The 14,120-nt window shown below is 46.8% G+C and overlaps 1 protein-coding gene across 1 annotated transcript; it reads left to right on the top strand.

Annotated features, from left to right (window-relative positions):
• The first annotated feature begins 10,685 nt into the window (after window positions 1–10,685).
• On the top strand, window positions 10,686–12,287 carry LOC128267011 (beta-galactoside alpha-2,6-sialyltransferase 2). The gene is made up of 5 exons (XM_053003801.1): window positions 10,686–10,752; window positions 10,950–11,682; window positions 11,744–11,916; window positions 11,976–12,073; window positions 12,141–12,287. The coding sequence occupies exons 1-5, from the start codon at window positions 10,686–10,688 to the stop codon at window positions 12,285–12,287; spliced, it is 1,218 nt and encodes a 405-aa protein (XP_052859761.1).
• Window positions 12,288–14,120: the final 1,833 nt, after the last annotated feature.

Here is a 14,120-nt window from a genome sequence, read left to right as displayed (position 1 = left end):
AAACCCACAGGTGTTGACAGGAGCTACTCAATAGCCGTAGTGCGGTTCCGGTGAAACCAAACAACATTGTGTACATTGTTACTCTCTAGGAACGGAGCCCGTCGGGTGTCGGGTTTTTGAAAATCAGACGAATAAATAATCGACGAATCGAAACGGAGCCGTAGGAGTAGGACAACAAGTGGCGGGAGCGAACAAGATTTTAGATAAGAGCAACGCATGGGCGGGATTAGTAGGACAAGTGTTAGTTTTGTTTGTTGTGATGTGGAACTGTGGATGTTTTCCGTGGAACTGGTTATGTTGTTTGTGTTGAACGTTTTTGCACATCGGTTCACAAGCCGCGAGCAAGTCCCCGCGAGAGAGACTGTTAATCATGGTGGTAGCAACAATAAAGTAAACATAATATTAAACGGTAGTCATAGTAATAACGGGCCAGCGGGCCAGCGGGCCAGCTGGCTGAAAGGAACCCAAAACCAAACACGAACGCAACGCTCCTACCGAGCTGACTTTGACCGCAGGAATGTGAGATGTACTCTAGTTTTCACTCAATCTTCCACTAGCGGACTTCACTCGCGAAACTGTAGGCTGGCCAGAGGGGGTGGCTGAAGGTGCACAGCTCACGTACACACACTGACTGCACTGTCCCCATTCACCTCCCGGCGTACTCATGAAATACACCTACCTTCATACACCATATATTATCTCTTTCACTCACTAGCAATGAGAAAGTTTACTACAAAAGAAAATAAAATAAACCCAACACACAGCCACACACACACGCAGACACCCACATACAACCAGCAATGGTAGTAAATCTAGGCAGGTGCAAGAAAGAGAGCAAACAGTCAACAAAGTAGCAGTAATAAGATCAGCGTGAAACACAAACACACCAACCAAACGGCTTGTTAACGGTTAACTTTGAGCGTTGAGGAAGATGAACGAAACGGAATAATTATGACATGAATCACGAAAAGGACGCAAAACTCATCCCAAGGATATAAGCGACGAGACAAACAGTGGTCGATACCACAAATACAAACACACGGCGTTACCAGCAAAAACATTGGGCCGAAGAATACACACACACAACACACACATACACAGACAACCGGACAGATATCGATGGTCCCGGTATCTGAGACTAGTAAACCCGTGAACACACTCTTTATAGCTATATTTAAGTAACTACTATTATAATTAGTCCGTCAATTTTTACAACAATTGTTGTTAGTTAATGAGTATAAAACGCAAGCCGAGGGGCGAGCAGGACGCAATTGGCAGCACGCAGCCCGTGGGAGTTCCGTTCGCGTTCGAGGCCGCGTGATCGATGGGAGGCGGTGGCTAGGCGGCCGCCCCACACCCAAGAGGGCACTCTTTACCACCACTAGTTCTAACAAATTCAAATCAGAAGCTAGGGAGCAGCAGCAGCGCGGCGACAGCAACTCAGTAAAACCCAACGATCCACGTGCAATGATTCGGCGCGTCGTCGTCGTGTGTATGTGTGCGTTGTTTTAGTAAGCAAACAATCGTTGACCAGTGAGATGCACTAATGGGAATTAGTTTGGAGGCAGTCGGGGTACCGGGCCCCGACAGTATAGGTTCGAAACCGCCGAACATATTCGAACACCGTCATAGGGAAAAGGAAGTTTAGGAGATTTGCACACCAGCATCCCGAGGTAAGGTGAGGTGGCAGCACTTTTCCCAATAAATTATAGCAATCGACTAGCGATAAAGGGCACCAAGGACCCCAGGCAAATCCCAGGCAGGCTTTCTCGTGCAACGTCGCCAAAAAAACCCTCCGATGACACGGGAAAGGCAGAGAAAGTTAACAGCTGACATTACCAACCGCTAACGGTCGACGATACACGTGCATCGTGTTTATTCGAAAACCGAACGGAAACAGTTGGAAAACAAAGCCACACACCTACACACACCCGAAACAAGCAGAGATGGGCACGCAATGAAACAGGCAGCCAGTTCTCTAGAAATTATAACCAATAGTTGTTAAAATATAAATGTGAGACGTAGAGCATAAAACAGAAACCAAAACAGACAGCAACCACCTGGGGCAACTGGGGGTGGTTCGGTAGTGGAACTACCCGGTCCCAAGTTGGCTCGACTTTGCAAACAGAACAAAAAAACACGTGCCAGGAAAGTCGGTTGCGAAGGCGTGTTGTTCAACGGGGGGGGGCTTCGGGATGTATCACAATTTAACTGACGAAATGGTAACAAACGTTTAACATGCCAGAAAACAATAACATTAATGATGAAACATTAGCAGAGTACGCGAATGGCGGTAAGTGGTAGAAAAAGGAGCGAAGCAAAACAAAGAGGAAGAAGAAGGAGAAGAAACAAGAAACAAAACATTAAATCGTTCGTAAGATACCAAAAAACTGAATTAAACTACGAATTAATTACAAGCGTCTTCAGGAAGGAACTAAAAATCGTTGAATTTAACAAAGTTGAACAGTGGGGGAGGCGGCGTGAAACGGAAAAAGCGGCGAACAGTGAGAGGTTAAAAGTACACCAGCACCCCTAGCACACACACACACACGCACACGCCAACATTCACACACAAGCAGCACCATTTGAGGAAAATTTAAAACGTAAAAAAAAACAAATACAACACAAAATCGAAGCATAGCGTTGGATCGAATACGGACTCGATAAGGACACGAAACAAAGCAAACCATTCAAAACACGAGAAGAAGGAAGTAGACGATGAAGTTGGCGAACGCTGTAACAATGTTTAGGTAGCCGAGTAGCGTAGCATCCCAAATAAAAAGATCCCACCCAACAGTTGTTAGAATGCCATGGACACAAGCACACACACAAACACACACACGCAAGCTAGATCGGGGCTAAGAAATATCGCACAAATCCACGACTTTTTTACGCGTTACGCCATGCCACTCCCGTGTGCATGGGCGTCTATGATTTCGTTCACGCCGCCGACCGAACGAGTGTGGACTGAGAGTTTATAACCGAAAAAGGAGCTGCGGCCATCAAACGTGACACACACACACACAAAAACACACACTACTTTAATCGCTCTCCGTGTCTGTCTGTCTCTCACTCACTCACTCTCGCCCTCACTGTCGCTCTCGCTGTCTCTCCACAATCTTTGCCGCATCGTTGATAAAGTGTTTGGTATTTTGACGTAGACTGCTTAGAGTATTGACGGATGGTTGACGGGATTAGTGCACTGGGCAGGGCGACTAATAGAGAAACCAAAAACAAAACAAAGCGCAGTATTACCGTCGCAGCCCACTGCCGAGCGAGGAAGGTGTTAGAACTTCAGAAAAAAGGAAATACGATAAACAAAGCTAAAATCGAAACCAATCGGGGCTCGTGGAACTCGTGGTTACAAACATAGTGATCGAAAGAATTTGCTGTTGGTAATAAATTTGTTGTGGTTGCGGGTGTGGCGCCAAGCGAAGGCCGAGAGACGAGGGGAGTAGGGACGCCGAGCGACAGAAGGGAAGAAAAATACATATATAACAAGCAGTATCATTAATAAGCTAGAGTGTACAGATTTGAAATTGGTCATACAAAGCCGAAGAAGAGCAAAAAAAACATACAATAAAAGGGAGCACTGGGACAACACGTGGGCACGTGTCGGACGCAACGTATTATAATATATGGCAAACGGAATCGAGAGCGTGAGCGGTGGGACGCAAAAACTGAAGCAAAACCGAAAACACAAAACCTTCAAACAAACGAAAAAAAAAATTCCGAAAACAAGCCAGGAAAAAAAACAAACAAGCAAACAAACGACATAAAGCAACAAAACGTAAAAATCAACCGCAATTTAACCTTTTGCGCGGAACACGACATGTTTGTACAGTAGATGATGTAGCAATTGTTTTCGCAAATCTATAATCACCCCAGGGAAAAGAAAAGAGAAAGAGAAAAGAGAGAGAGAGAGAGAGAGAAAGAAGTAGGAAAAACTACCAACAAATATCCCCGTTATTGAGCGTCCCGATCATTGAGTGTAGTCTTTCAGTTAACTTCTGCTGAATTCTGCCTTTGCCTAGAGCACTGTTTTCTAGCTAAACGGTCGACTGTCGATCACAAGTTTAATAGTAATGGAACGTTGGTAAAAGAAAAACACAGAGAACCACATTCCACGCGAGCACGTGTGCAACAATGAGAGAACAGGTTTGTTTCCCTTTGCACAGCATAAATAACGTACTCGCTTCGAGTTTGAAGCGGTTGTAAGCGTCAGGAAGCACAGGTACTAATTTTACATACTTTGTGGAGAGATTCTCGTATCGTCCTTATTGTCGGTCCTTCGATCGAACCTTTCGTTTGAACAGACTTTCTGGAAAGGCAATCTTGGATATGTCGAAACCGTTAAGCAAAAAAAAATGGAAACTCCATGTTGAGAAAACCCCGTCTAGATGACGCGGCTGACGACCGGAAATCGATGCGACGTTCAAATTGTGGAACTGCAGCGGAAATGTAATCGTCCTAGTGCATAGATGATACTGCGCAAACTTTAACAGGCGAAACAAATAAACTCAAACATAAAACCGAACAACCAATACTCATACTCAAACTTCTTCTCACTCACCCGGTACTGTTCAGTTCAGTTGCTACCAAAAACACGGTGCACTCGACGGCACCGGCTAGTAATCGATTGGAAACTGTTCCCCTCAACCCGACAACCAAAACCCAAACAAAACAAAAATAAACCGAAACAAAACATCAAATAGCGTAGAGGGGGTGCGAAAGAACGTGGCCCCGAGCGCCAGTCAGCAAATTCATTAGATAATTTCAAAAGAAGGATCGCACCGGTGGACGGCCGAAAATATACAAAATCTAGGTGTGTTTTATAGAGCGAAACCAACAAAAAAAAACCCAAAAAAAACAAAACAAAAGAAAACCCAAAACTAGGAAAACGTAAGTAAAGTACGTGAAATACCACAGCCATCATACGGCAGACAAACCGTTTACCGACAGGCGAGGAAGATGAAAAGTCGAAAGAAACATAGAACACAACCACAAGCGCAAAGTCACTACGTAGTCTACGGCGGCACGTGGCGGAACGCAAGGCAAAAGTAACAAGAACGGAACCCGCAAAAAAGTATATATATAATTGAACAGTAAGCATTGTTAAGGAAAGTTATCTAATTCTACATTGAAAGCACGAACTGCATGGCGGAACATAGACGAGACGCAGCAACAGTCAACAGGAACACAAACCGCACACAGACACACCACCAATCAAATTCAATCAACAAACAACCAAACCGGAAAAACCCCTTGGAACGTTCGTTCCAATCGTCCTCACGCATCAAACGATTGGGAATGCACATTAGTGTTAGAGGGCGACACACTTTCCTGTTGTTCATGGCAACCTACGAAAGAACTAACGTTCTGATGGGTGCCGAATTATTCGAGCATATTTTGTTTCCCATTTTTACAATCTTGACAAGGAGGAAAAATTTCGTACTGCTCGTTGTAACGGCTTCGTCTTAGTAGAATATTAGCCGCGTTTTTTTCTTTCCACAAAGCTACCCGTGAGCCATTTTGATGTTCCATGGAGTTTCTGTGGTTCTGGTTACCAGCTAACAGTAAGGGACAGTGGGCATCCTTTTCCAGACAGCAAACTAGCTTTGCCGCGGGGTGTTGCGGTGATTTTAATAACCTTTGACTTACACAAAAGCACAGACACATCGCAAGCGCACGTAAGAGTGACGTGTGGCCTAGTAGACTGTTATTACACCAAATCGAACGAGAACGCTGAGCAAAACGGCAAACGTGCGCGAGAGAAAACTCCAGCAACATCAAATGTTATGGCCTTACGAAGGCACGCGCACTTGTAGCAAAATTGCTGGCTTGTTTGTGTGATTGGTACACCTTTGGTGGCCCCAGCAATCGAACCGAACCATTTCGCCATTTGCACCGCGCGTTTGCTTATTTTAGTATAATACTCTATTCACCACAGGTGGCCACAGCTTCGATGCTAGTTTTCTGCCGCTTGTTTTATGAGTTAGTGTTGCGTTGTTATCGAGACGGAGTAAGGCAAACATCTGGGCATCTGGTCTCGCACATTTTACGGAAGTAATGCAAGGGTCGGTAGATGGCAGTCGGCCACACTGAAGCGGCGCCACCCGAAAAAAAAGAGAAAACATTTTGAACATGCGAATCAAACGATAAGACAAAACACAATGAATTGAAAGGCGTTCTCATTGCACCAGTCATTGCTATCTGAAGATGATTTGTATATATTGTTTGCTTGCGTATACTTTTCGACATGCTGTTCATACACGTTAGACGCCAAAAGTATATTGAATAAAAGAAGATAATGTTAGTAGCGAAACAAAAGAAAGTGTTGAAAGTGAACGAAACGAAGCGAAAAAATTAACAAACAAACGAGTTATGCAAAAGTTCTAGAATTACGAGAAAAATACTCAACAAAACAAACAACACACTGCAACACGATACGACCACAGACACACACACAGAGACACGAAGACACAGTTGGTAGGCCGTGAGCCGCCGCGTTGGCGAGATGTAGCGAATCAGTAAGCAAACAAAGGTAAACGAAGACATAAATAAATACAAACAAACGAATTCACGCGCGAATGCAGCCAAACCCATAAACCCTATAGAAGAAAAGAAGAAGATGAAAAGAAGCGAACGGGGCGCGAATTAAGATGCGCGGAGAAAACACGGCAGAGCGACAGAGAAAGCCAAGAGAAAACCTATAATTTGTTTATTATTTCTAGCGAAAACAAAACATAAGAGAAAAGGAGAAAAAAAACAAAATAAACAAAAACCGAAAAGAAAGGAATAAAGTATTAATATCCGAAAATGAACAGTGTGTTTTGTTTGATTTCTATTACCTCTATCTGTTGCCTCAAACACCGAAACCTGAAAACCTGGAATGAGACGTTCTGTTCTGTCCGTGGCCTCTACTTCTGTGTGTGTCTGTGTGTCAGTGTATGTGTGTTAGCTTATGGCGAATTGTTTTCCCTAGAGTGTCCTTCATGCATGTGTGGCCAAATTTATGTCTTTTCTATCACACCCTACCTAGCACAGTCTACCTCGCTAACGTGTTTTCTTTCTCCTGCAACCGAATCTCTCAAATCTGTTGGCAATACACCTGACTATTAACCTGTTTCTTCGTTTCCAACTATTTTCTATCTACTATTCCCACGGGTCGGTTCACTTTTCCAGTATTGTATTTTTAGCACATTTGTATTGCCTGTCTGTTACGACCTTTGCTTTCTGCCTCTATTGCAAGTCTCTTTTAGCTCTCTCTTCAATGATTATTAGCGCTTCTTCAATAATAGTTTAATAACACAAACCGCTACAAATAATCGCGCCGTGCGAAGTGAACGTAAAGTAACAAACCTCCAACAATTAGTTTAACGTATGAACAGCATGTAGCAGCAGCAAAACGCACAAGAAAATGGTAAACACTTGCAAGGAAAACATAGACTAGGGTTCGCTTGAAACGAGTTGACCACTCTAACCGAAACTTTCCCAAAATAGTAAACAAGTAACCATACTGCCAAATAACCACGAACAGTCGCGATGCGGGATGTAAATTCATAGTTCTAACTCTTAGATCGCTCGTCGCAGTCCAGCCAAAGCTAAGGTACACCCTGCAGGAAGTAGTAGTGTTTGCGTCACAAAACCAGGAAAGCAAAAATCGGCAGCTGGTCTGCCGGCGGCGGCAAATGTGCTAATTGACAAACACCTTGGCAAAAAACCCCATTATCATGCGGAACCGTCGCGTGGAAACATGTTCGATGTTGTGTTTACAGTCGCAAAACTGAACCTGAACGATGTGAATGAAGAAAAAGCCTCTTAAACGCGGTACGAGCTGGGAAGATAAGGACACTGTAGGAAATCAAAACGCGCATCTCATCTCAAAACGAGAATGAGCATCCAAACGATGGGATTAACTGTGTAACGCTGGTGGGTGATGTGGAACCCGCACTGATTTCATCCTTTGAAAGCCCTATGCGGAAGTATTGGAATCATTTTGAACTGCTTCGAACTACCGCTTCTGGCACTGTGCACGACATCTTTCGACAGCGGCCAAATACGGTACGGTCCCCAAAAAGTGGCACAAGGTTTGAACAGTTGATGCGATTGAAGTAAGAACTCAAAGTCTCACCAATGCAAACCGCCCTTCCCGCGTATTGTTCACCACCACGGTCAAAAAACGGCAAATAAACACAAACACAGCAACAGAAAGAAGTAAAAATACTATATTAGGCCTTACAATGCAATACACTATATTTTTAAAGTAGTTGTGATAAAGAGAACAAGCCGGACATGGAAACCAAAAAAAAAGACGATGAAACAAGTAAAAAAATACCGAAACCATGAAACCATCGAAAGAAGGATCGAAACCGTGGAGTGGCGTATCCGGCCACGAGCATACGGGATCAGACGGGTACAGGCGGTAGCGATGGAACGGGCCACTCGACCAGAATCCGGCGGTTGAGCGCGGACAAGAAATCAAAAAACCAAACTATTAAAGCTAGACGGGAGAAGAAAACTGATCAGCCAAGCTATACATAAACAATAATGACGAAACGTAAACCATTGACCGCCACCACGTTTGGAATATTTGATATTAGTAAATAGATGGTATGTTGAATTGTATTTAATAGTTAACATGGATAGTTGCCTATAGCGGAAACGGAAACATGACGAGACAGACCGAGAAAAGGAGCGCAGGGAGAGCGAGAGCGAGCAAATGTAAGAGGAAACCACAAAAGCCAACAAACGGTGTTTATTAGCGGAGTATTGATATAGGGCGGTGATGTTTCAGCGTTTGCTTTTTTGGTAATGTCATATGTTATCCGTTATCAAAGGGTTTTCTTTTGGATGTTAGAGTATATGTTATAGAGTGTCCCTCGTCAAACGTGAGAAGTAACGTTACTATAGCAAAACTAATAATAAAATAGCAGAATAACAAAATGAAATTAATGGGCTCGCGTTGCGGAACAGGGTTCCGCGGAAAGGAAGCGGACTGTTGAAGAGCCTGTGGACGTAGCTGAAGCGACGCGGCCCCCACGTTGGGCACGTTGGGTGTGTTATCTTCGGCCAGCTGGCGGAGAACACTTTCTTCTAACTTTAAATCTAATTGCAAAGAAAACAAATGCAAAAAAACACACACACACGCAGATACACATTGAACTACTGTTACTGTACCAACAATTGATAACACTAATTTCTTACACTACCTAAGCGAAAGTAGCAGGCGCCGGCGCACACACGCACCGGGTGCGCGATTGATTTGCTTGAAGGTGCTTGAAGTTCGATCAAGTCGACCAACCATCCTCCCGTTCCCGTTCCGGTAGCCGAGGCTGAGACCGAGGCAGGAGCAGCAGTAGTATGCAAACAAACAAACAAAAAACAATGGCCAAAAAAACACACACAACACGTGCACAATGTTTTCCACATCAAGTAATTAGTATCGAAGCTACGGTAATTTAACGATTGAAGGACACGTCGGGGTACTCTCACTCTCACACTCTTCGATGGCTCAGCGGACGGGCGAACGAGCGAACCGGAAGTTGTCGAGCAAGTCGACAAACCACGAAGGATTCTAACGAAGAGGCGCACCGAAGCAAGAGACACTCGAGAACAGACCACTGAGCAGCCTACTGAGCGGGGAAGGTACTTGTACAATTGTGACATAGTAAATCGTAACGAGTAGGTATAATTTAATTCACGATCTCTGTACGAAGACAGCTAACTAGAACTTGAAGAATTACCTATGTAGAGTAAAAAAGTAGAATAAAGATATATTAATTACGACATGAGAATAACTAATAACTGGGTTGCTGTTTACTTACTGATTACTGTTCTTGTTCAATTAAGATGATTTCACCGAAGTGGGTCTATTGTCCGAAAGGAAAGCATAATATGGCCATTGGGGCAAGGAATCATAAAAAAACAATTGCCACCAAGCCCCGAAGGCCTTTGTGCTATGCAAAACCTAAAAACATAAAACTTAAAAATATGGTAATTAAATAGCATGTTCGCCGACAATCAAAAAGTTTACATTCGCTCTGCTTGAATACTTTTGGTCCACGGTGTGCAATGCCTGAAGTAATGCTCGTCTCCCGTTCGGGTAATTATGTTTACCACGCAGTGAGCTTTCCGTGGCAAGCGCACCGTTATGTTGCGTGAGGTAGGTAGAGGAAGGATACTCTCCGAACGGCATTAAGGATCCATCAGCATCCGTCATCTGTTCCGTCGTCGGGTCCAGGCGCCTGCGTATTGGTCGTCCAACGAAGGGCGTATGTTTGAAGCGGTTTTTTTGAAGCGACACTTCATTAAGGCGTCGAGGAGCCACGACGACGTGGTGACGGACGTATCGGTTGACAGTGTGATTGTTTTCCTTGCGCTTCGGAAAGCGACGGATTTTTAGTTTTGGTGTGCCGATTGTAAGTGCCTAATGTTTGCAGAACTTCGACCGTCGAGTTGGGGACTGGAAAAAGCCTCCACAACGGATACCAAGGCCAGGAAAACAGGAAGGTATTTGATGAAACTTCCTCCACGAAAAACCGAATTAATCTAAACATTTTATCTTGTTTTAACATTTAATCAGTGACGCAAGCAGAGCGATGAACTGTTAGTATGATGCCCATCGTGAAGCATACCTTTAGGCGCACCTTATTCGTTCGAAGCGTAGGCCCGGATCAACTATAATGTTGCCATCGTTCCGGAAGTCGCAGCTCCTCGGCTCGTTTGCGCTATTGGCAGTGACTTTTGTAGGTAAGTAGTTCCCTCCCTAAACAACAGGAAGCTTATATTTCCTCAACGTTAAATTAATAATCTGTTAAATAGTCGAAACACATCGGAAGGAATTGTTCGGTCTTCTTAAAAATCAAGCACGGTTCAATTCTGTTCATGCTACATTTGTGACACGGTGCTCTCTCGAAGGTACTTAAAGGTTCTCTCGTGCATTCTAGGGGCCTGTGCGCTCGAGAAGCGCAGCGTGTTCTACGTCAAGCTCAACACGACGGAGAAAACGTACAAAGCGAGCGACGAGAAGCCCACGCTCTGGTCGAAAGAGCCCCACGATGCCCCACGGATACGGCCCCACTTTAGTCTGGCCAAGACGTCGCACTTTTTGTTCGACCTCAACCGATACCGTTGCGACGGGACCATCCCGGCGGACAGCAGCGAGTGCCACAACCGGACCGCCCTGTTCCGGGCGAAAGTCATCGGCGAGCTGAGAAAACGCATGAAGGAACCGTTCCCCGAGAGCGACCAGTATCGGGTGCGTTACAGCCGGCCTTTCGTCCCGGTCGGACCGGGCCAGTGTCGGTTGAAGCGGGCGAACGTGCGGGTCCTGTCGTGGAAGGAGCCACCGTTTGCGTGGAACGAACTCGGAACCTACCTTCCGGTGACACCGCTCTTCGGTGAGGTCACGAACGCGACGTGCGTGATTGTCGCCAGCGCGGGGTCGCTCAAGCGATCGCAGCTAGGCCCGTTCATCGATGGACACGATATCGTGATGCGCTTTAACCATGCGCCCACCGATGGGTTTGAGGCGGACGTGGGCTCGAAAACGACGATCCGTGTTGTCAACTCGCAGGTCGTAACGAAGCCCGAGTACCGGCTGCTGACTGCGCCACTCTTCCGGAACGTCACGATCGCTGCCTGGGATTCGGGGAAGTTCGATCAAAGCCTTCCCGAGTGGTACGTTCCGGGCTGGGCGCATGTGGCCGACGGTCATGTTCATTGTGTGCTTCCGTTCCAGGTTAGCCAATCCGGACTTTGATCTGTTCGAGAACTTTAAAAAGTTTCGAAGCCAGCACCCGTCGGCCAACTTTCACCTTATCGATCCTCGCAGTATCTGGAGGGCGTGGACCGCGCTGCAGGATCTAACCCAGTCGCCGATACGACAGAATCCACCGACGTCCGGTTTTATCGGTAAGTTTCGTTCGGTTTGTGTCCCAATCCGACACTTACTCTAATCAACTTACCGACAGGATTGGGACTTTTGCTACCCGTCTGTCGGCACATCGACATCGTAGAGTACATCCCGAGCACGCGCATGAACGGTCTGTGCCATTACTACGACGAAGAGGTAAAGTAGCGACTCCGGCCACGTCTCCTTCTGCCGAAACTCTATCCCTGCTCTGTATCTTCCGTAGCTCAATCTTGGCTGCACTTTCGGAGCGTGGCACCCGTTGGCGGCCGAGAAGCTGCTCGTCTTCCAGATGAACGCGGCCAGTGACTACACCGTCTTCCAGCGGGGCACCATACGCATCTACAGTGAGCCGCCCGGTGGCCAGTGCTAGAGAACGGTGCCCTTCCGACGTAACGGCACGCTTCCGGCACCTGTCAGTCGATGGCCGATGTGTGGCCGATGAGTAAGGACCAGCGGAATGCTCCGAGAGCTACGGTGATGGTGGCGCAAAACAATTAACAACGGAACGAATTAATTAAGCTATTCAAATCGACACTTGAGGTCGAACCGGCGCGTGGCCTATCGTCACCTGGTCTGGCGGCCTCGTCGTCGTCGTCGTCGGCCACCATTAGACATTCCGCCCGGGGCGCGCTACGATGTCTGCGATCCGGCGGCGATAGAATAGGGCTCGGGCCGGCGATGCGTGCCTGAGAAGGATGTGCATCACGCAGCTTGGCAATAAAGAATTTGCAAGCTACCTGTGGTACCGGACGGACAAAACGATGAAGTTGCAGTATGCGTCTCTCGGCCGCGGCCACGCTCCAAACAGGGATCCTGACAGGTGCGAAACCTTGCGATAATTTATCGCCGGGTGGCCCTTCTCGGGCCTTGATCGGGAGCACCGGATTGGGCGTCCGCCCGAGACGTCCTCGACACTTTGCCGACATCCGCCATTCGTTTCCCGTGCATCGTGCACTGCACCCGGAGGCGAGTCGATTTGTCGTGACCAACATACAGTGTGCGCGTTACCTTCTGGGAGATTTTTCGGTCCACCGCATCACGAAGCTGCGCCCAAATCGCAACCGTAAATCCGATTTTATCACTCCCGGCCGATCGGCCCGGCCACAGCGGAAGCGACGTGCCGCAGAGCACCAATGATTCCGCGTGTCCACCGGTGACCCGAAGCACCGGCTGTCCGGGATGCACTTCGACTTTTACGACTCACGGGGGAGGTGATGCGTTTTACGAGTGGTTTGTCCTAGGCCCGCCCGGAGCACAGTCAGCCCAACTGGTCACGGCTGCCTCCGATGGCTCTGCAGCACACTTAATTAGGCGCGCGTGCGACGGTTTCAGTGGCTTTTAATTCTCGCGCCAAGCACGCCCATCAACACACACCCGGTGACTCAATCATAGATTTCAAATAACGTGTTCAAAATAAATGCGGCCAACCGCGGTATGCAAATGCCGGGCCGCGAAAGGTAATAAGATTGGTTAACCCGACCAAAAATAGCTTCACAGCTGGCTACAGCTTCTCTTTGTTCGCGCACCTATTGTTCACAACACATCTGTTGACTAATTTGTCGTCTTATCTGTGCCCGGCGCCCGCGCCGACTAACTTCTCCATTATTTTCGTACATTTTAACCAAAAAGTAACGTGTGAGGTGCACACCGCAAGTCTGGTGGATTGCTCCATGCGAATATAATTAATTTAGTTAAAGACTTCCTACCGGCCAATAAACCGTGACGCAGTGCGAACTTGATTGTTCGGCTGTGGACGGTGCCTAATTTGGGGTCCTTAAATTTCGAGCACTCAACAAGCGATGCATACTAAACAGCCATCCGTAGATTAGCTGATTCACACTGAATGGTGTCGTCCAGTTCGGTTCATCGAATGGGAAAGAATTCTAAGGATGCTTCTGGACAATGCAAGGCCACCCTCTGACAAGAATCGGCATCCAAAGCGAAACGGTGGATCCTCTGGCGCACTGAAAGTGAGAATGCTGCACAGTGACTTACACCTCAAGAATGATGCCCGTTTCCGCGTGGCGCTCGAAGAAGAGAAAAGAAATTGAATTGTATGCACACCGTCTTTGGCAGATCACTTCCCTGCGGGCGATCGGCCGTCTCGGGCGGTGGGTTGATTTATGGTCTCTCTCATTGTTTTCGAGCTACTCCGGTGGCACTTTGTCCAGTGGGCTGCCACCATAAAACCGGGCGGAATGCT

This window comes from Anopheles cruzii, chromosome 2 (genome assembly GCF_943734635.1).
Source record: "Anopheles cruzii chromosome 2, idAnoCruzAS_RS32_06, whole genome shotgun sequence".
NCBI lineage: Eukaryota > Metazoa > Arthropoda > Insecta > Diptera > Culicidae > Anopheles > Anopheles cruzii.
Note: the sequence above shows the minus strand (reverse complement) of the source record. Positions and strands in the feature narration are given on the sequence as shown.

What these genes read in the sequence shown, in the direction of transcription:
- LOC128267011 (XM_053003801.1), top strand. Translation starts at nt 10,686, where the DNA reads ATGTTGCCATCGTTCCGGAAGTCGCAGCTCCTCGGCTCGTTTGCGCTA. An exon ending in GATCAAAGCCTTCCCGAGTG is followed by an intron (nt 11,683 to 11,743) that starts GTACGTTCCGGG and finishes CTTCCGTTCCAG; the next exon opens with GTTAGCCAATCCGGACTTTG. An exon ending in ACCGACGTCCGGTTTTATCG is followed by an intron (nt 11,917 to 11,975) that starts GTAAGTTTCGTT and finishes ACTTACCGACAG; the next exon opens with GATTGGGACTTTTGCTACCC.